This window comes from Myxine glutinosa, chromosome 3, assembly GCF_964187855.1.
Source record: "Myxine glutinosa chromosome 3, kmMyxGlut1.1, whole genome shotgun sequence".
Classification (NCBI taxonomy): Eukaryota; Metazoa; Chordata; class Myxini; order Myxiniformes; family Myxinidae; genus Myxine; species Myxine glutinosa.
Window position 1 is genome coordinate 38,518,050 of NC_136263.1, and position 23,423 is coordinate 38,541,472.

General features: G+C 45.9%; 1 protein-coding gene across 6 annotated transcripts in view; it reads right to left on the reverse strand.

Annotated features, from left to right (window-relative positions):
* Window positions 1-23,423, reverse strand: part of KIF11 (kinesin family member 11) — a 211,824-nt gene that overhangs the window by 127,513 nt on the left and 60,888 nt on the right. For all 6 annotated transcript variants that reach the window (XM_078773905.1, XM_078773908.1, XM_078773907.1 and 3 more), the window contains exon 13: window positions 10,639-10,726. In XM_078773905.1, coding sequence (XP_078630031.1) covers window positions 10,639-10,726 — 88 coding nt within the window. The remainder of the gene's footprint in view (window positions 1-10,638; window positions 10,727-23,423) is intronic.

Below are 23,423 nucleotides of genomic sequence, written 5' to 3' on the forward strand. Positions count from 1 at the left end.
TGTCCAGGCAATATCTCAGCCATCCTTTGAGCTAGGAAGCTGAAATGTGGACACAATAGTAAACAAGTGCTTTGGCAAAAATGGTATTTTTTATTTTATGATTAATTGATTACTTAATTATCATCCATTTATTAATTACTGTACTTATTTTATCTCATCTGGGCAATATCTCAGCCACCTTTTGAGCTGGAAAGTTGATATTTGGACACAACAGTGACCAAGTGATTTGGCTACAAAGGGTATTTTTGATTGATTGATTAATCAATTAATGGATTAATTATTTAACTTTTCAATTAATTATTTAATTTTCAAAAAGTTAGATTCAATGAAACTGGTGGTTCAGGGTGGCTATTAGCCAATTAAGAAATTTATTTTATGATAAAATTTTTTTCTAATTATACAGTTGATAAATGAATCACTATATTATTGTGCATTGATTGCTCCTTTCCAATTCAGTCTCCAGGTGCTGAATGGCAACAATAGCGTGGTATGAAGTGTAATCCCGTGCGATTTGCGTGCTAAAATTGATTTTTTTGCATTGTTGGATTAATTCGAGGTCAAAATATTGAAAAATAATGGGGTTCAAATTTTCCGACCCCCGGACCCCTTTTTATGGGGTGTTTTGTTTCCAGTGACCCCCGGGACTGACCATGCGACTTTCTCCCCTAACAACTGAGAGATTTTATCGATCTCGGGGTCGTTAGAGAGGTTTCGATGACGCTAAATCCATTTATGATACTTTCGAAGCGACCGGAAGTGGCGATCCCAGATTTCCGTTCACCAAAGATGCTAAGATCAAGGTCATTTCAATTGTAGCAATAAACTTAGGCATGTAATACCTCTTTTTTATGGTTTTCAGGCACAGGAAGACGTTTGGTGCAGTTATTTTTGCGATCTAGATGCCCGCAAGATAAGGACAAAGAAATATTGGTAAAATGCTCAAGGCTTTTTTTTTTTTTTTTCAGAAAGAAGGCTGACAGAGACTAGTACAAAACCATCTAGAGGTCATGTCTGAGAAGAACAGCGTGTGCATCATCTGCAATGAGGGAGCTACATCAAATAAGAGACTGATAAACAATCCTGATATGATTGGCGAACTTATTTATTGTGCTAACGAGCGACTGTCTTTGGGTCAGGGTGATATTAAGCGACTTACAGATCGGTTAGCTAGCTTAGGTGAATCTGAACGGAAATCAGTATGGTATCATAGCGATGTCGAAAACCCATCGTCAACACAAGCATGATTGAACGGCTAAGGGTTAAACGAGTCCGGTTTGATACTCCTGCATGCCCTGCGCGTGGGCCTGGACGACCTTCCAGTGTGGCTGACTCTACCCGACCTAAAAGAACAAAAACCATCCCGAAGGAAAAGGTGTGTCTGTTCTCGTCATGTAGCTTTTGTTCTAATAACATATCGGAACCTCTCCATCGCGTTTACTCTGACAAGATGGGTGAAAACTTCCTCGAGATAAAGCTCAAGACTCAGGATGACCGCATCAGAACTTGCGTGTCCGAGTTAGAAGACGCTGGGGATGCCTCTGCTCTTGAAAAATACTATCATAGGAAATGTTTACGATACGCACAGCGCACTTTAACGCGAAAAGATCATAGTAATACCCAGCTTATTGGCTCTCTATGTGATGAACAGTTGCTTCTCTCCGTCCAAAATACTCTTACTGCGGACGATCTTACTCTGAACATGGCTGAAGTGAATGGTGCATATTTGTCCATTTTGAAGAGGTATAATGTAGAGATCAATCAGACAACCAACTACCGCAAGCATTTGAAAAAGCTCATTACTGAACGGCTTCCGAATATCCAGTTCGTCCAATCACTACGCAAAAATGAGCCCGACAACCTCGTTCTTTCACTGGCGGTTAGGAAGGCCATGCAACTGAGGTCTGCACAGCTGGATAACGACGACACAGTTGGCAACTTGAAGAACATGGCAAACATTCTAAGGGAAGAGATAATGCAGCATCGAAGCTGGTCGTTCAGGGGAATGTTTGAAGACTGAGAATCCTCCACTTCTCCAGTTCTTCCTCACTCATCTCCTATTTGGCCGCCATGTTCTCAAAGTTTCTGAAATGCGCAATGCACAAGTGGACAAAACTGTTGATGTTGCTTGCCAGTTTCTCGTCCAGAATACTCGAACCGATCGCCAGGTAAAGCATCAGCCAAAACAAAACGAAATCTTTCAGCAAACTGCCCAGACGCCCCTCTCAATAGGCTTGCCGCTCACCATTCATTCCAGAGTTCGTGACAAAAACCTCGTCAATAACCTATCAGAAGTTTACATTGGGAGCGACTACCAGAGGCTCCTTGATCTCAAAAAGCGCAAAGAGCAAGGCGTTCTTCAGCGAATGAAGGAGGCTGGTGGATTTTGTCTGCCTGATTTCATCAAGAAGGGATTGAACATCTGGTTCGCTGTTGATAACATCGACCTCTTAGAAAACACACCGACTGGACAGAACACATTCCATGGCACAGTGATCGTGATCAACCAGCGAGCAGAAGATGGCGAGCCCATCAACCAACCACTTGTCATCCCAGAGAAACTTCTCGCACAGGCACCACTCGCGTTCGAAGTCAAGTACCTGCAAGAGCCAATCATTAAACCTAAACCAATTCGATTTGAGGTCTACCATCTAGAAAAGCGGAGGAGTAATAATAATAATAATAATAATTCATTTATTTTGTATAGCGCTTTTCCAGAAGCCCAAAGGCGCTTTGACAGAGTGGAAAACATAATGCATAACAATACATGAAAACAACAATTGCAAAAAGACAAGAATCAAGAAAACAAACAGCAGCGATATACGGCATATATATAAGACAAGAATCAAAAAGACAAGACAAGAATCAATAGGGAAATATTTAAAGCAAAAGGAGGGAGAAGGAGAAGAGATAGTCAGGGGTTAAATGCTGTGGGTTGAATGTTGAATGCAGCGTTGAACAGGTGGGTCTTTAGTGATGTTTTGAATGTGGTGAGTGAGGAGGAGTCTCTGATGGTGTGAGGTAGTGAGTTCCAGAGGGTGGGAGCAGCGATGGAGAAGGCCCTGTCCCCCCAGGATCTGAATTTGGTCCGGATGGAGGGGGTCAGGAGGTTGGTACCAGCAGAGCGGAGGTTGCGGGTGGGAGTGTGTCTGGAGAGGAGGTCAGCCAGGTAGGATGGGGCCAGGTTATGGAGGGCTTTGTATGTCAAGAGGAGGATTTTGTACTGGATTCTCTGGGGGATGGGGAGCCAGTGAAGCTTGTAAAGGACGGGGGTGATGTGGTCACGGGTCCGGGAATGAGTGAGTAGACGGGCAGCGGAGTTCTGAATGTATTGGAGTTTATTGGTGATTTTTGAGGGTGAACCATAGAGGAGGCTATTGCAGTAGTCCAGACGGGAGGTGATGAAGGCGTGGATGAGGGTTTCTGCAGCCGTGGAGGAGAGGGATGAGCGGAGACGGGCAATGTTTTTCAGGTGAAAGAAGGCTGACTTTGTGATCTGTTTAGTGTATTTGTCGAAGGAAAGGGTTTGGTCAAAGATGACGCCAAGATTCCGGATGTGAGGGGAGGTGGATACTGGGATACCGTCGATGTTGAGGGCAAAGTTATGGGTGGATTTTGTGAGCGTTTTTGGGCCAATGATGATTATTTCAGATTTATCACAGTTAAGCTTGAGGAAGTTGATTTGAAGCCAGGATTTTATTTCAGTGATGCAGTTTGTCAGGATAGAGTGGGTGTCGGTGGAGACGGACTTGGTGGAGATGAAAAGCTGGATGTCATCGGCGAAGCAGTGGAATTGGAGACCATGACGGCGGATTAAGTGACCGAGCGGGGACAGGTAAAGGATGAAGAGGAGGGGGCCAAGAACTGAACCTTGGGGGACACCTTGGGGGAGGGGAGCAGTGGGGGATTTGCAGTTATTGATGGAGATGAACTGGCATCTGTCAGAGAGGTATGATTTAATCCAAGAGAGGGCAGTGCCGGTGACGTTAAAGGTGGATTCAAGTCGGGTGAGGAGGATAGTGTGATCGATGGTGTCAAAGGCAGCGCTGAGGTCGAGGAGGACGAGAATGTTGAGGTTGCCAGCGTCAGAGGAGAGGAGAAGGTCGTTGGTGATTTTGAGGAGAGCAGTTTCAGTACTGTGGTTGGAGCGGAATCCGGATTGGAATGTTTCATACAAGTTATTGGCAGAGAGATGATGTTTGAGTTGAGTGGCTACAGCGCGTTCCAAAACTTTTGACAGAAAGGGTAGGTTGGAGATGGGTCTGAAGTTGTTTAGGGTGTCAGGGTTTAGACCAGGTTTTTTTAGAATGGGGGTAACAGCAGCAATTTTGAGGGAAGGTGGGACGATGCCTGTAGACAGGGAGGAGTTTATTGTTGCAATGATAAGTGGAGAGAGAGCAGGGAGGGAGGCTTTGACAAAGCTGGAGGGGATGGGGTCAAGAGTGCAGTTTTCATTCCTATGAGGAGTTCAGAGAGGTCAGTAGGAGAGATTGGGGAGAACCGAGACAGGGGATGGCAGGACAAGGGGGGGCAGGTGGTTGGAGGGGGAGCGGGTGCGGCGGTGGTCAAGCTGTTGTAGATGTTGTCAATTTTGCGTTGGAAGAAAGAGAGGAAGGAGATGCAGTTGTCTACTGTGAATGACTGGGTGGTGGTGTTCAGGGGGCGGAGGAGTTTGTTTATTGTCGAGAAGAGTGCTTTTGGGTTTCCGGAGCCAGAGTGGATAATTTGAGAGTAGTAGGCAGAGCGGGCGCGGGAGAGGGCATCTTTGTAGTGTTGTATGTGGTCCTTGTAGGCTTGGGAGTGAACTGTGAGACCCGTTTTATTGCGGAGTCTTTCAAGTTGGCGAGCACGAGTTTTCATCAGGTGGAGTTCAGGGGTAAACCAGGGAGCAGAATGGGTGAAAGAAACTGTTTTGGTTTTTACAGGCGCAAGCTGGTCAAGGCAGGAGGAGAGAGTGTGGTTGTAGTAGTCAGTGAGGTCGGAAGGGGTGTGGAGGTCAATGAAGGGAGAAGTGGACATTTTTTCAGAGAGGGTGGATGAGAATGAGGTAGGTGAAAGAGCGTTTAGCTTACGGAAGTTGATTGTGCGATAATGCCTTGGTGTTGGGGCGGGGATGTTGATGGTCAGAGTGATGGCTAAGTGGTCAGAGAGGGTGAGGTCGGAGCCATAGAGATGGTGCAAATTTAATCCAGTGGAGCAGACAAGGTCCAAAATGTGACCACGGATATGGGTAGGAAAGTCGACATGTTGAGTGAGGTTAAAGCAGGTGAGTAAATCAGTGAAGTCAGTGGTTATTGTGGAGTCAGTGGAGTCCATGTGGATATTGAAATCACCAAGGAGGAGGATTGAGGGGGAGAGGGAACATAGCTGGGTCAGAAAGTAGGAGAAGTCAGACAGGAATGATGGGTGTGGTTTGGGAGGGCGGTAGACGACAGCCATGACTGACTGCGTGTGACCAGAGAGTTTTAAAGCCAGGTGTTCAAATGATGGAGCAGATGAGATGGAGATGAGGTTGGTCTTGATGTCTTGACGGTGGATAACGGCAATTCCACCACCTCGGCCCTCCGAGCGTGGTTTAGTGACGTAGGAATATCCATTGGGTGTGGTGAGGTTGAGTGTGTAGTAGTCCAGAGGTTGTTGCCAGGTTTCGGTGAGACAGAGAAAGTCCAGTTTGTTATCCAGGATGTATTCGTTCAGGATGAGGCATTTATTGTTGAGGGACCGGGTGTTGAACAGGGTGAGCTTGATGTTGTTTTGAACAGCAGGGATGAATTCAGGTGATTTAGCCAGGGTTCGTAGGCAAGAGGTGCGATCGTGTGGGTTGCTGTGACCAGGTGCGCTGGGACGAAGAGTGAGAGTGCGCTGAGCCGACCAGAGGACGGGGATGGAGTGACCTGATTGCAAATAAACAAACTTGCGACCGGAGCCACGGTGAATGTACCTGGGTCGTCGGAGGAGTCCATTTGATTTGATGGCAGAGATGCATGATGGGGTGGAGCGGGTATTGAGCAGAAGAAGCCTTGCGGCGGAGTACTTCAGAGCCATGCCAGGCAGGAGCGAAGGGACGAGTACGAGGCCAAGGTCGAGGAGGCAAAGCGGCAAACGCAGCGGCAAACGCAGCGGCAAACGACTGCAGCCGCTAATCAAGACCACAGCGGCAAACAAGGCCACAAGGCCACCGGCAAACAAGGCCACGGCCACAAACAACGGGAGCGGGCCTTTCGATTCCGTATTCCGTACCATCAAAAGCAGATTCCGTTATCCAGCCGGAGAACACGCGGCACGTGCGGGTGTGAAAAGGCAGGACAGGTGTGAGATGTCAGGTCAGAAAAGTAGAAGCAGACCCTGTACATCCATCCAGTCGGAGAAGCGGCGAATATGCAACGCCAGCGTCCTCTCGCAACCGAACCCGGAAGTCGGGGAGCGACTTTCGGGGTCGGGGAGTCGGGGAGTAAGATTTCCAAAGACTTCACTCACACCTGGGTGCTTGCCAACTACTACGGTACTGATGACAGAGGTGGTGAAAAGCTAAATGACCAACGTGTGGAGAATATAGAGCAGCAAGAGACTGAAGAACTGCAAGGTCAGACCGCAGGTCAAAACCCCAGATATTCCGACGATCCTATTCTTTCAGTGACAAAACGAATCCTTAAAGGTAAGGAGTTAGCAAAGGAAGAAGTTATGCCAACATGGGGTGCTACTAAATCTCTTCTGTTATCACGCTCCTCTCAGAGTCTGAGCCCGACTAACACAGAAGTGATCGCTCCGCTATTCAAGACTTCTCCAACGGATTACTCGACCCTCTATACTGTTCTGATGTTGACTCAGGGCATATCTGCTTTTGTGGTTGGTACTGTGAGAAGAACCCTCATAACGCTCGATCTTGATCTTTACAGCCGCGCCCTCAAGATTCAGCAGTCAGTGAATAACACCAACTGGATTCTCCGAGCGGGCGTTCTGCATATTGCGTTTGCTGCCCTGCACGCTCTTGGCAAAACAATCGACGGAAGTGGCATTGACACGTGTGCGATTGAAAGTGGCACATACACTTCTGCAGGTCTTCGGGGGGTCTATGGTGGCAAGGCATACAAGCGAGGAGTTGAGTACCACATCACGACTAGCCTGGCGATCATGATGATGACGTTTGACGCCATTTTCTCTGATCATCCACCTGAACCACTTCGTGACCAATGCATTGCTCAAGAAAGCTCTCCATGACCGTAGCCAAGACATGGTTGATATCTACAACGACATCCGGTCCTCGTACTCAGAAAATCCCCATGAGAAAGAAGATGACAACATCGGCGAGCTCGCTCAATTTCTCAACCAGTACCTCGAGCAAGTGGAAAGTCTTTTGCATCTCATAGGTGCCTGCCGTTCAGCTGACTGGGAAGGTTACTTGGCTGCCTTAGAGAACCTCATCAAGTATTTCTTCGCGCGCGATCTCCTGAATTATGCTCGCTTAATGCCAGTCCATCTTGCACAAATGAATGCTCTGGAAGAGGATGATCCAGTTACGTGGGAGGCCCTGAAATCAGGAGACTTCGTTGTGGCAAAATCAGAAGTTCCCTTCACTCATCTTTTCACCGACCAGGCCCTGGAGCAAGAGATCAAAGGGTTGAAGCGTCACGGCGGGATGGTTGGATTGAGCCAAGACGAAGCTGCCCTAGACCGACTTCTTACTACCACACCTCACCTCGCTCATATAGTGAAGCAGTATCTCAACAGTTTCCCTCAAGCCTCTAAATCTACTGAGCGAAGTGAACATTACCAGCTTTCGGGACAAGTTGCAGCGAGATCGAGAGAAAACGCTCTGAAGATCCGTCACTCCATCGAGTTGCATTGCGCGGGCAATCCGTTTACAGTAAAGCCTGCTTTGAAGAGCCTGGTGTCTTCAGCCCTTGTTCCAGAAGATGCGAAAGACGATATCTTGCGATTTGCAGGGAAGGGACAGAAATGTTTTAACGATTTCGTTCAAGACAGATTACTGCCCACATCAACACTTTCGGTTTGGGACCCAATGAAGAAACTGAAGCTAAAAACCTTTTCGAACTTGATGGAGAAAACTAAAGTTCGCGTTGGTGATAAGGTCATCAAGTTGCGTGAAGATCGTGAACTGCTCGGCAGATTTCTTATCATCCAAAGAAGCCGGCCTCAGCTGGTGCCAAAACTAGAAGAGACAATCGGAGAGTATGAGATGTCAGTGCTACCCCACTCCCTTTGCGCTGTTGATGGGTCTCTGTACATTCCGACGGACAAGGCCAGTCTGATGCATGCCGTTGAAGGGGTGAAGGGGCAACCACTTCAATCGCCTCCTCTTCTCGATATATCTCCGGCGGATGGTCCATCGCGAGTTCTTGTCATTGACGCCATGGCTGTGGTTCAGAGTATGAAGAAAACAACAATAATGCGAAAGCTATCGGACCTCCAAGACGCATTTATCAAGCGGATTGAGTACATGATGACAGGCTACAATGAGGCTCGAGTGGTATTTGATCGTTATCTGGATCAAACTCTGAAGAACAAGACGCGCCAGAAGAGAAGTAAGACCTCCACAGAATATGCCATCCACCCAGATATGAAGCTCACAATGTCTCTAAAGGAGATTCTGTCTGCATCAAGTTCTAAGAGTAAACTGACTTCTATGTTCGCTCAGGGTTTGTTGGAACACTTCTCCGGTAACAATACCTTCAAACTAGTCGTCGTGTACAACACCAAGATCAAGGGTCACAATTTTGAAGAAGATCATTCACACGAAGAAGCTGATACACTGATACCTCATCAAGTCTTGGCTTCTATCCCTGAAAGTGCTGAGAGATACATATGTGTTTGGTCACCCGACACAGACATCCTCACGCTTCTCCTGGACCTGGTCTCTTGTGGTTGTCTTGGAGCTCAAGCTCGTCTGAAGTTTTTAACTGGTAAGGGAACGAAGTACCGCGAAATTGATGTGGTGGACCGAGTTGGAGTAATAGGTCTTCGGAAATGTCAAGGACTGATTGGACTCCACAATTTCTCTGGCGCTGACTGGGGTGGGAAATTCATGGGAATCACCAAGAAGACCTGGGTTGGTGCCTACATGAAGCTTGATGAAGATGATCCTGCCATCAGCTGCTTCCGGGAGCTTGGTGAGGGTCCTATCCCGACCACGCTGACGAATGGTGAACTGCCCTCTCAGGTCAAGGATTTGGAGAAGTTTGTCTGTCGCGTATACTGCTCGACCGGTCCTACAACCCTACCGGCGCTTAGATGGGAACTATTTCGGTCAAAAAACTTAGAGGGAGAGATGTTACCTCCTACTCGCGCTGCGTTATTGCCCCAAATCCATCGCGCAAATTACATCGCCATGCGGGATAAATCATATACTACAAACTGCCCGACTCTGCCTTCTATTGAACAAAATGGATGGACTGTAAAGAAAGGTCTATATGTTCCGGTGGGATGTCTCAACCTCCCTGCCCCAAAAGCTGTGATTGAGCTTACGAAATGTAAATGTAAATCAAGCTGCAAAGGCAGATGCAGTTGTTGGAAGAACGGTCTTCCATGCACTCCGCTATGTAAATGTTATGTCGATAACTGTGTAAATTTGGTCAGAAATGATATACATAGCGAAGACGTTGATGAATAATCCGTCCAGTAGTTTAGTTTGCATGATTCTCGGATGTGTTATCTTGAGCCCGAATGTAACACAATTCCTGTAATTTAGAGGAATTGTGTTACATTTCTTAACTACTTGTGTCGATAATTGTGTACATTTGGTAAGAAATGATATAGTTAGCGAAGATTTTGACGAATAATCCATCCAGTAATTTTAGTTTAAAAGCTATTTAATTATCAAAATTATCTTGCATGATTCTCGGATGTGTTATCTTGAGAATTTAGAGGAATTGTGTTACATTATTACATACTTGTGTAAACAAAAACATTTTGTGACATTAAACAAGCTAAACACACATAGTTCTGTATTTATATCATTTGTAGGACTTTTGCTATTTCGGTAAATATTTTCTAAATTTGACTAAGAATGGCTTTAAAACATAGATTTATTTGTGACTGGCCAGTCTGATCGCAAAAAGAACTGCTTCAGCCGTCTTCTCGTGCATGAAAACCCTCAGAGAGTGGTACTACATGACCAGGTTTTATCGCTACCTTCGAAATGACCTTGACCTTGGCATGGAACCTAACCGGAAGTCGGGGATCGCCACTTCCGGTCGCTTCGAAAGTATCATAAATGGATTTAGCGTCATCGAAAACCTCTCTAACGACCCCAAGATCGATAAAATCTCTATTAGGGGAGAAAGTCGCATGGTCAGTCCCGGGGGTCACTGGAAACAAAACACCCCTTAAAAGGGGGTCCAGGGGTCGGAAAATTTGAACCCCATTATTTTCGAATAAATTGACCTAAAATCAATCCAACAAAGCAAAAAAATCAATTTTAGCACGCAAATCGCATGGGAGCTGTTTTTCATGACACCTCATACCACACTACAAAGCCAGGCGCTGGAGGCACCCCGGCAATGTCGCGCGCTGGAGGATGTTATTATTTGGCATGGGTGCAGTGTACTTTGAATGTAGCTCTACATGTTGCACTTTTCTTTCAACAATACCTCCACCGAACATGAAGTTCAGAAAAAAATATACCTTTTTTATCTCCAGCTCACACACTGCAATCTTATCCATGTAGTGAGTCAACAGCTGTTCCTGACTTGTCAGCTGTGTCTGCATTCTCCTGTAAACAGTGTAAACAGTCTATTATAGTAAGAACATAATCCAATTCCCACCCCTACCCCCACCGATTAAAAAAAAAAGAACACCATACAACGCCACACTAAACTGGATCGGTGACAAAGAACCTTGTACGACACCAACAGTTGCTACAGGGGTAATGACCAATAGGGTGAGCGTGAGCCTACCATATATCTTACCTGTGAAATTATCCATTACCAAGTAGTGATTTGTACAGTGCCTTCAGAAAGTATTCATACCCCTTGACCTTTTCACATTTTGTTGCGATACAGCCTGAATTAAAAATGCATTATATTGAGATTTTTATTTTTTACTGATCTGCACAGAAAACAACGTCAAAGTGGAATTTTTGGGGTACCACATGCCTTACAGGCTGTAGTACCCTATTGATTTTAGGATACCACATGCCTTACAGGTACCACATGCCTCTTCCACCATGATTTGTGGGGTTTTTATTTCCCCCTTAAAAATTCATTTTCTCGGCAACCGCTGGTCCGGACAACATGAAATTTTCACAATAGGAGCACCTCTTCCTGTATAATTTTTTTTAATGACAATAACAATGTCATAGGTCACGTGGTATGGGCGCCATCTTGGAAAACAATCGCACCTCGATATCTAAAACCATTCCATGGAAAATAATTAAACCATGGCTCATTGTAAAGTACTCCACATGGTGAATAACATTTTTATTTTTTATTTTTTTTGTATACAAGATCGAGGCTCGTGAAAGAGCGAACATTAATCACACAGAAAGACAAACCGACACATAAAACATATAACATCGGGAGCGGTAGACAAGATGGGGAGAGAGGGGGAAGGACACAAACACAACATTTGAGAGCAGGGACCGAGAGACATGGAGACATCGAGAGATCTGAGAGAGGGCGAGGGCTTTGGGGGGGGGGGGGGGCATGGGAAGGGGGTGGTGGGAGAGGTATAAAACATATGGACACTGCCAGGACTTCCAGGAAAGAAGTTGGAATTTCAAACAAGGTGGATCTGGGGTGAATTAGCGGGGGTAGAAAAGATCAAGGTTTTGGATGGGGGAAGATAAGAGATGGTGGTGAACAGCTGTTTTAAAGACCTGGAGGGAGGAGTGGGATTGAAGGGAGTGAGGGAGTTTGTTCCAGAGGCGGGAGAAAAGAGGAATGAAAGAGTGAAGGTGAGCAGAGAGCCGAGATTTCCGCAGTTTAACCATCAGAGGGTTGCTGGCAGATCTTGTGCGACCTGTAGGAATATTTGGGGGACAGAGCACAGAGAGAGCTGGGGGTGCAAGGCCGGAGAGGAGTCGGTAGAAGACAGAAAGACCACCTACCTGCCTGCGGTGAGTGAATGAAAGGCCCTCAGAGATAGCTTCATCGCGGGAGATTCCAATAATTCTGAAAGCTTTGGTTTCAACAGCATGAAGCCGAGCTAGGTGTGAGGCAGGAGCACCGGCCCATAGGGGAGAACAGTATTCCATTGAGCTGCGGATGAAAGCCTTGTATGTGGTGAGGAGCTCAGGTGTGCCGAGGAAGGACTTCGCACGACGGAGGATGCCCAGTCGGCGACTGGCTTTGGAGGCCAGCTTGGAAATGTGGTTTTCCCAAGAAAGATCATGGCAGATAGTGAGACCCAAAAGCTTGAGCGACAGAACTTCTTGGAGAGGATTGTTGAGAAAGTAGATGGGAGGGTTGTCCAGTCGATCTTTTCGGAGAGACATAGTAAGTGTGTGAGATTTGTCAGGATTGAAAGACATGTTCCACTTGTTTGACCAGTCTGTGATTTTGTCCAATTCTTCAGAGAGTGAGGAGGCTGCAGACTGCCGATCTGAGGGAAGAGGAATGGAGCGGCAGAGAGTGGAGTCATCAGCAAAGAGATAGAGAGGATTTTCAAGAGTCAGAGAGATATCATTGATGAAAACCAGAAAAAGCACGGGGCCCAGAACACTGCCTTGGGGAACTCCAGCCTGAACAGGAAGAGGAGATGAGAGAAACCCATTCAGGGCCACACGTTGACGACGACTAGAGAGGAAGTCCGCCAGCCATGCGTGGAGATTTCCATGGATACCAAAGGAGGAGAGTTTGGTGAGCAGAGCGGGGTGCCAGACCGTGTCGAAGGCACGTGATATGTCGAGGGAGACAGCTCTAATTTCCTGTTTGGCATTGAGGACCTCCATCCATTGTTGAGACAGCAGAAGCAGCATGTCCAGAGTAGAGTGACCTGGTCTGAAACCAAATTGACGATCAGAGATCAAGCCATTGGAGAAGAGGAAAGATTTCATATCCGAAGCAATGATGGATTCCATGACTTTGCTGATAATTGGGAGAAGGCTGATTGGTCTGTAGTTGCTAGGATCTGTTTTTGCACCTTTTTTGTGCAAAGCGGTGATGTTGGCTGATTTCCATGCAGATGGCAGTTGACCTTGAGCAAAAGAGAGGGTGAAGAGAACAGAGAGAGGGTGAGATAGAGCGGCAGAGCAGGATTTTAGGACCCGTGGGCTGATGCCGTCGGGTCCAGTTGCAGAATCAGAGTCGAGGGTTGACAAAAACTTTTCCACCTTGTCAGGAGGAAAGGACACGGAGTCCAGGAGCAGCAGGGTATGACTGGGTATGGTGGGTACAGAGAGGGATGGGTTTGGGACACAAGATTTAGAGGCAAACACAGAGTTGAGGCATTCAGCTTTTTCACGTGCGGAGTCAGCTGTGTAGCCGTTTGAGGTAAGGGAGGGGATGGAGGGGGAACAAACACCAGAAACGGATTTGACCAGACGCCACCAGGATTTGGAAGAGGGAGACAGATAAGAGAGTTCGGTCTTGAGAACGGAGAGATATTGTTTCCGGGCTCTCCTGAGGGTGGACACACACTTGTTTCGGGCTTTGTGAAAGGAAATGAGATTTCCTTCCGTTGGATTTGCTTTCCAGGAGACGAAGGCAAGTTGTTTCTGGGCAACAGCCTCACCACAAGATTCCGTGTACCATGGACGGGAGGAAGGGGTATGACAACTGAAGACGAGATGGGATAAATCTGTGCATGAGAGAGAGCAATTTACTTTGGAAGAATTCCCAGGATGAGTTGATGTCAGAGGTGGTAGAGATGGGAGACCAGTCCAGATGATTGATGGCTGCTTGAAGACCGTGCCAGTTGGCCTGAGTGAAATGCCAGACTCGTCGACGCTGAGCAGGCTCCCTGAGGATGGTCAGAGAGATGTCCACTTTAACAAGGACATGATCAGATGATCCGATTGGAGCAGAAGAAGAGCAGCAGACATTTTCAGGGAAGTTAGTCATAACCAAGTCCAGAAGAGAAGATGTTCCGTTGACTGAGATCCGGGTCGGGAAATTGACAGATTGTGTCAGTCCCAGTGAGTCGCAGAAGTCCTTTGCTGAGGAGCCATGGCTGATGAGAGAGGTACCCACGCCCAGCCAACTGGCATGATGACAGTTGAAATCACCACATATGAGGAAGAGAGAGTTGGGATGAGTAGATAGAAGTTGGTCCATATTATCAGACAGCGAGATGTAGATGGAGTCATCACTGTTTGGTGGACGGTACAACACACATATGAACAAGAGGTGGGAGCGAAGGGGAAGCCGTAGCCAGAGGTATTCCTGGGGGTGAGGTGGAGAGAGTGCAGTGCAGGGCGAGTGAGGAAGAGAGTTTTTGATAAAGATAGCAACCCCACCTCCAGGACGAGGCTCAGGTCTATCATACCGGAGGAGGGAGTAGCCCGGGAGAGATACTAAGGAATCAGAGACATCATAAAGGAGGAAAGTTTCTGTTAAGCAGATCACGTCTGGTTTGACAGAAGCAACCTGTATGGAGAGATCAGTTAAGTTTGAACGAAGGCCCCGGATGTTTGAGGTCCATACCGTTAATGAAGAGGAAGGGGGAGCATCAGATACAGAACAGGGGGGAGGAGGGGTAGGGTAAGATGTGGAAGAGGTGGAAGAGGTGGAAGAGGTAGGGAGAGCTGTTGAAGGTGTGTCAGAGATTTCAGAATAGCTCGGAGAAAGGGAAGGATGGGGCGGACAAAAGGTTTGATGGTGATTGGGTGAGGCACAATGAGGTGTTATTTGAGGAGGGGGAAGAGCGAGGCAGAAGGTTGGGGGAGATGGAGGTGAGAGTTGGAAGGGGGAAGAAGCGGGGAGGACGCTTTGAGGAGGGGAGTGAGAGGGGGGAAATTGAGAAGCAATGGGGGTGGGGAGATTTGAAGGGGAGGGGCGAGGGGGGAGTTTGGGAGGGAAGGGACAAGGGGAGGGATTTTAAAGGGATGGGATATGGGGGAGATTTGGAGGGGAGGGGTGAGGGAGGAGTCTTGGAGGGGAGGGGCGAGGGGGCGTCTTGGCGGGGAGGGGTGAGGGGGTAGTTTAGGAGGGAGGGGGCAAGGGGAGAGATTTGAAAGGGATGGGTGATGGGGAAGATTTGGAGGGGAGGGGTGATGGGGAAGATTTGGAGGGGGGGGGGTTATGGGGAAAATTTGGAGGGGAGGCGAGGGGTGAGATTGGATTTTAGAAAGTGTACGATTTATGGGAAACGAACATTTATTGCAAAATGAGTTTCTTGTGACCTTCGAGTTAAAAATACGTTTAAGGACGCTGGATGGAGGATGGAGTGCAGGAGAGTTTAGGGAATGTAGAAAAAAGGCACTATAGGAGATGGATATTTTTTTTGGGATGAATTGATTTGGTGAGCAAGTCGAAAGCAGCCTTTTAAAGAAGAAGAAGAAAAAGGTGTTATAATATATGACGGATATGGTGATGATGTCACAAGTGCCTCCATTATGGCGTCATAATTCGACAAGTAGAATGCTTCAACCGATCCGTATGAAATTTCTTGAGCATCATCTACGCAAAAATTGTATGGGAGAATTAAATTAATAGCATCGGTCGCGTAGTTTGGCAGCCATATTTGATCGAACAAAAAGCCTTAAAACCATTATAAAGCCTTCACCGAAACAGCTGAACAGATTGAGGCGAAACTTTACAGGCATGATCAGCTATGCATGATGAACAAATTCACCCATGGTCACATGGTTTGGCCGCTATGATTTTTTGAAGAATAAGCCATTAAAAAGCAACTCCTCCAGAACGGCTAGACAGATCAAGTGGAAACTTCATACACGTTTCCCATGCCTTTGGGATACTATGGTGTTCCCAACCAAATCATAGGTCACATGGTCTGGGCAGCCATATTCGATTGAATGAAAATCTCAAAAAAATTCTGTCTCGAACTGCTTCATTGATCGGTGTGAAACGACACAATTATGATTCAGCAGTTATGGGGAACATGTGTTTTAAATTTCAACCTGATCGGATGCAAGGTCCAGCAGCCATGATAATACAATTTTTTGAATCTGGGGTCTTTTTGATCTTTTTTTTTTTTTTTTTAAGGCTTAAGCTATTGAAGTCAAACTTTACAAGTTTGATCGAGCCGTCAAGGGGAATAAAAGTATAAAATTTAAACATGATCGGTCACACAGTCTGGCAGGCAGAATGTTTTAATTATTTGAAGAAACCTTCCAATTTATTCTTCTCCAGAACAACTTAATAGATGGACGTGAAACTTCACGCACATGGTCAACGAGTGTTTCGGAATAGAGTTTGATAATTCAAATGTCATCAATCCCATGGTATGTCAGTCATTTTTAAAATTTATTTTGAATCTGAGGGTTTTTTTTAAATTCCTTTGAATTTAATTTTTTTTATCCAATTCTAAATCCAGTTTTTGTTTTTTTTAAACAGGATATCATGTCACATGGCTGATCAAATCGGGGTCGTATCAAAACGGGACGTTGTGGTACCCGGTCATCATTGCCAGCAGTTAAAGTGGCAATTCTATTTTATTTTTTAGAAACTTTTACAAAATAATTAAAAATGAAATACAGAAATATCAAATTTACACAGTCACCAGCTCCCTGATTCAATACTTCATTGAAGTTCCTTTGGCAGCGATTACAGATTGGAGTCTACTTGGGTATGTCTGTCTGTATTAGCTTTGCATGTCTGGATTTGTGGAGTTTCTCCCATTCTTCCTTGCAGACTTGCTCAAGGTCTGTCAAGTTGGATGGAGAGCGTCGGTGAACAGCAATCTTCAAGTCTTTCCACAGATTCTCAATGGGATTCAAGTTTGGGCTTTGGCTGTGCCATTCAAGGACTTTCACATTCTTGTTCTGAAGCCATTCCAGTGTTGCTTTGGCTGTATGATTGAGGTCATTGTCCTGTTGGAATGTAAATCTTCCACACAGTCTAAGGTCTTTTGCACTCTGAAGCATTGGGTTCCTCAAAGATTTGCTTGTGTTTGGCTCCATTCATTGTTCCATCTATCCTTACACGTCTCCCATGGGCCACGGTGCAATTGAGAGAATGTGCTTATTTTTCGATTTTCGTGCAACAATGTTGGGGATAAACTAAAAATACCACAGATGAGTTGCAAATATGTATCTGAGCAAGAATTGCAATGTCCTCAAACACTGGGGGTGCTCACCATTTTTTAACACGCAGTTGGTGAAAATACATGCGAACGAATGGTGCATCAATTTGATGCAATGGTCATCTTTTCGGGGTATTTAAAAAAAATAAAAAAATCGACAGTGTGGTGCAAAACTGTTTTAAGTTGACATGATGCTCATGATTGGTCAATTACGGGAAACTACATTAATGTTGGAATTTCGTTACGATCTTGCCGATTGGCTAAATCTTGGTTATAACCAGGCTAGTTCACGATAGGTATCTTCAAAATCGCAATTGTTCCTGTTTTCTCGGTTTAGCGAGCAAATATTGGTCGCGGGGATGACAATATTCAGAATAGTGTTGTTTTTGTGTGAATTACTATGGAATCAAGTAACCCGTTACGTTGTTGAACGAAAGAAGCAAAATTCACGGTATGTATTTTATCATGGCCGACCAGTCCCTGCCACTGAAAAGCATCCCCAGAGCATTATGCTGCTACCACCCTGCTTCAGGGTAGGGATGGTGTTAGATGAGTGATGAGCTGTGTTCGGTTTCTGCCAGACCGAACGCTTGCATTCAGGACCAAGATCAATTTTTGTTTCATCAGACCACAGAATATTTTCTTTTGTCTCATGCTCTGTCTTTCACATGCCTTGTGCCTTTTTGCAAACTCCCGGAGCGCTGTCATGCGCCTTTTTCTCAGGAGTGACGTCCGTCTCGCCTCTCGCCCATGAAGCCTAGATTTGTGAAGTGCTGCAAAGACTGTTGTCCTTCTGGCAGGTTCTCCCATCTCAACCAAGGAACTGCAGTTCTGACAGAGTGGTCATTGGTCACCTCCCTGACCAAGGGGTCCTTCTTGCCCCGTTGCTCAGTCTGGCTGGACATCAAGCTCAAGGAAGAGTCTGAGTAGGTCCATATTCTTCCCATTTCCTAATAATGGAGCTCACTGAGCTCTTGTGAACTTTCAACACTCTACAAATTGCTTTATACCCTTCCCCAAATCTATAATGTCCAATCAATTGAATTGGCCACAGGTGGACTCCAATCAGGTTGTGGAGACTTCTCAAGAAGACAGATCAAAGGGAATTGGATGCACCTGAGCTCAATTTGGAGGGTCACAGCAAAGGGGTTGAATACTCTGACTCAAGAAATTTCAACTTTTCATTTTTAATTAATTTGTAAAACATTCTTTAAATGTAAAAAAAAATTCTTTAAATTCTACTTTGACATGACAGGATATTTTGTGGAGATCGGTGACAAGAAAAAAAAAACTCACTTGAATCTATTTTAAATTCAAGCTGAAACACAACAACAACAACAACAACAACAACAACATGCATTTTAAGGCCATTTTCCCTGCTAGAGCGGGGGTTAGCCTTGCGGTCCCCATGACAATCTTCTCCATTTTGCCCTACTTTCTGCATCTCTCCTTGTTAACCCCCTTGCCCGCATTTCTTCTTCCACCATCTTTAGCCAAGTCTTTCTCGGTCTTCCCCGTCTTCTACTTCCTTCTACATTCATTTCCATCACTCTTCTCAACCAGTCACTTTCATCCTTCCTCAACACATGCCCAAACCATCTCAACATGTTCCTCTTCACAGCATCAATCACAGGCTCTATTCCCATCATCTTTCGCAATTCATCATTTGTCTTCCTCTCTCTCAACGATACTCCGCACATCCATCGAACCATTCGCATTTCCACCCTTTCCAACCTTCGTTGCTGCTCTACGTTCATTACCCATGTCTCGCTCCCATAAATCATAACACTTCTCACACATGCAGCATACACCTTTCCCTTCAGCTTCAACGACACTCCCCTCCTCATCAGCATGCCACTCAGTTCCCAAAAAGTCTTCCATGCACATCTCACTCCAGCAACCGTTGCCGAGTCTGATCCACCTTCTCCATTCAGCATGTCTCTGAGGCAGCAAAATGTTTTCACACCTTCCAGCTTCACGCCGTCTCCAAGATCCAACTCAACATTTCATCCATCTGCAGCTCCCTCTGTGCACACCGTACATTTGAATGTAGCTGCCACACTGGTTAATGACCCTCTCAGACCACTACATTTTTGATGAACCCAATCAGCGCACATTGTACATTGAATGGAGTTCACTCCGACACCCTTCCTACACACAGCCCAGGGCCACTTCCCAGTTCTTTCCACCTCACCACATGCTTTACCACTTGCCATCACCTTCACCTTTCCGATATTCACATTCAGACCTTTTGTCTCCATACATTCCTTCCACTTGTTCATCTTTTCCTTCAGTCCATCCATACTTTCTGCAATCAACACCAGATCATCTGCATACAACAACTCCCACGGTAAACCCTCCTTTACGTTCCGAGCCAGCACATCCATCACAGCTCCAAATAGTAGTAGACCGAGTACCGACCCCTGATGCACTCCCACCTTCACCTCAAACTCACCACTGTTCCCGTCCTTCGTCCTTACAGCTGTGCGCGCTCTTTTGTACATTGCCATCACTACTCTGATCAACCATTCCTCCACTCCTAACTTCCTCAATGCCCATGTCAATACTTTGCGTGGAACCCTATCGAATGCTTTCTCCAGATCAACAAACCCAAGAAACAACTTCTTCTTCTTCTCCATGTACTTCTCCTGCAACTGCCTCACAATGAAAAGCGCGTCTGTCGTTCCTCTTCCTGGCATAAATCCAAACTGCATTCCGTCAATCTTCACTTTCTTCCTTATCCTCCTCTCCACCACCCTTTCCAATACCTTCATTTCATGCTCCAATAACTTTATCGCTCGGTCCGAGCCACACTCCAGAAGGTCAGCTTTCCCCTTGTATAGAGGGACTAGGGTACTCAGTTCCCAATCCACTGGAATGCGGCCTTCTTTCACCACCAGATTACAGATCTCTGTCATTCTCTTCACACCCCAGCTTCCTGCTGCCTTCAACATATCTCCCACAACTCCCGTCGGCCCTCCCGCTTTTCTACTCTTCATTGCTTTTATCGCTTCCTCAACTTCCTTCTCAGTTATCTTCTCTGCCGGTCCTAAAACTGGGTTACTCTCTATGTTGCCATCCCATTCATTCTCTGTATTCAACAGCATTTCCATATATCTTTTCCATCTTCCTTTAATTCCATCTGGGTCGACAACGATTTGTCCCACTTCATCCTTCAAGCAACTCCCCCCCATCACATCACACCTCTCTTTCGCTATCTGCTTTGCAATCCTGAATACTGCTCTCTGACCCTCTTCCGAATCCAAGCGTTCTCCGAACATTTTCCTACATGCCTCCTGCACCTTTGCTACCTCTTTCTTTGCAGCCTTATAACTTTCATGCTCTGCTGTTTCTGCTCCCGTACCCTTCGCCTTCTGCCACTCCTTGAACTTCTTCATATTCTCGTCAATGCTCTTTCCAACTTCATCATCCCACCACCATGTTTCCGAGTGCCTCGGTGGTCCATTTGTCCAACCACATACCTCACCAACAGCTCCCAACAGACTAGCTTTCATTGACATCCAACCACTTTCAAGCTCAACCACATCATCCTCTACCCTACTCAGCCTCTCTTTTAATGCCTCCCCTACTGTCACCTCTTTCAACCTCCACACCTTCATACTCGGTTGGTACTTCACCCGCCGAGCTCTCCTCGCACCTTTCACCCTTATGTCGCAGACAACCAAGTGGTGCTGTGAAACAGCCTCCTCCCCCGGGATCACCTTTGTGTCCTGGAGGTGCCCCCTATCTCGCCTACACACCATCAGGTAGTCAACGGTTGTCGTCGACCCACCTGACGTGTATGTAACAAGCTTATTATCCTCTTTCTGGAACTGAGTATTACAAATCAACAAATCAGCTCCATCAGCAAACTCCAAAATCCTTTCACCTTCTCCATTTCTCACACCATATCCGTAACCCCCATGAACTCCCTCAAAACCATCCATACTCCTTCCCACATGTCCATTTCGGTCTCCTCCTACCACAACAACTTCCTCATCTTTCACGTTTTCCATCAGCTTCTCTATCGCACACCAGAACTTGTCCTTCTCTTCATCGCCCCGACCAACCTGCGGAGCATATCCCGAGATGACGTTCACCAAGAGCTTTCCAATCATCATTTTCACCATCATCAACCTATCACTCACTCCAGTCACAGTCACCACACTGTCTACAAACTCCTCAGAAAACAGGACACCAACACCATTCACGCCCTCCAGGCACCCTTGCCAAATAAACTTGTATTTATGTCCCTGCCTACCCTTCACCATTCTCACACCACTTCCCTTCCATCTCGTCTCTTGCACACAACATATGTCCACTCTTCTTCTGACCAATACTTCCACCACTTCTCCTGATCTCCCTGTCATTGTCCCTACATTCCATGTCCCAAACCACAGAAACCGATCTCCACTTCGGGCTATACCCTGCCCATATGTAGTGTAATTGTCATGGTTCTCTTTTTGAGGCAATGCTTTTATGGCCGGATGCCCTTCCTGACGCCAACCATCTTAGTCGTCTCTTACGACACGCAGGGATATGGTGTACCTATTCTAATCCAGGTTACACACTGGGAAACGTTTAAAACATGGAAATTCTGGGGGGGGGGGGGGGGGGGGGGAGGGCGGCGTCAGCATCACGGCTGAGGCTTAAAACGTATTTAAATAATATTTAAACAAAACCATGAAAAATAATCTGGGCAAAGTCTCTAAGTGAGGACGGGGATTTGAGAAAGAAGGAGCAGAGGTGGAAGAAAAACGAGATATAGGGGGCAGGGCACAAGTCGAGACGAGGAGGAGAGCGAACAAGCACGTGTCCAGGAGGAGAGAAAGAATTAATAAAGAATTTTTTTGTTTGTTTTTGTTTATTTGTATGTTTTGTTTTTAAAACGTTGGACAAAGGGGTAAGATGTTCGTGAGAGGTAGGGGGGAGAAAAAAAATCAAAGAAACAAGCAAATACTATGAAGGAAAGAACTTATATTCACAAAATACTGATGGGGGGGGGGGGGGGGGGAGCCTGGAGAGACTAGGCCGCGCATGAGGTGCAAACAAAAAAAAAAAACGACTAATTACACACAAATTTGCAATAATTACAAAACCAAAACTAAATAGAAACACACTATAACACATAGACAATAAAATAACCAGTGGAAATTTGACAAAGACACGAATGGGAAAATACTCAAACTTTGATGTGGAGAGATCGAAGCAAGCCTCCTCGCTCGCGGGACCGGAAGCATCCCTCGAGGGACCAAGGACCTATATATATATATACACATATACATATATATACACATATATATATATACATATATACAGTCACGTGAAAAAGTAAGTACACCCCATGTAAAGTTTTGGCTTTTTCAACATATTTCAACATACAGCTATTTTATCTTCATTTCAACAATATTGATAGATAAAGGTGATATAATATAACAAATATCATGAAACATTTACATTTTGTAGTCCATTGTATAATGTAAATAAATATAAATGTAAATTTGGCATGTGGAAAAAGTAAGTACACCCTTGGCTCTAATAGGTGGTATTGCCCCCTTGGGCAGAAACAACCTCAAGTCGGCGTTTCTTATAACTGTCTACCAGTCTCTGACATCGACTGGGAGAAATTTTTGCCCACTCCCCCATGCAGAATTCTTTCACCTGTGTGATGTTTGAGGGGGTTTCTTGCATGCACAGCTCGTTTCAAATCCCCCCACAACATCTCGATGGGATTTAGATCCAGGCTTTGACTTGGCCATTCCAGAACCCTCCACTTCTTTCTTTTCAGCCATTCCTTGGTGGATTTACTGGTATGTTTCGGGTCATTGTCACGTTGCAAGGTCCACCTTCGGTTGAGCTTCAACTTTCTGACAGATGGCCTCACATTATCCTCAAGCACCCTCTGGTACAATGAAGAATTCATAGTAGATTCTATGATGGTGAGCTGCCCAAGCCCTGATGCAGCAAAGCTGCCCCCAACCATAATATTTCCATCACCATACTTTACAGTTGGTATCAGGTTCTTGTGGTCAAATGCTGTCTTTGGTTTTCGCCAAACATGTCTTCTGGTACTGTGGCCAAATAGCTCTACCTTTGACTCATCTGTCCAGAGCACATTGTTCCAGAAGTGCTGGTCTTTGCCTTGGTGTTCATTGGCAAACTTTAGTCTTGCCCTGATGTTCTTTCTGGACAGCAAAGGTTTCCTCCTGGCACACCTCCCATGTAGATCAAATCTGTGCAGCCTCTTTCTAATGGTAGACTCGTGC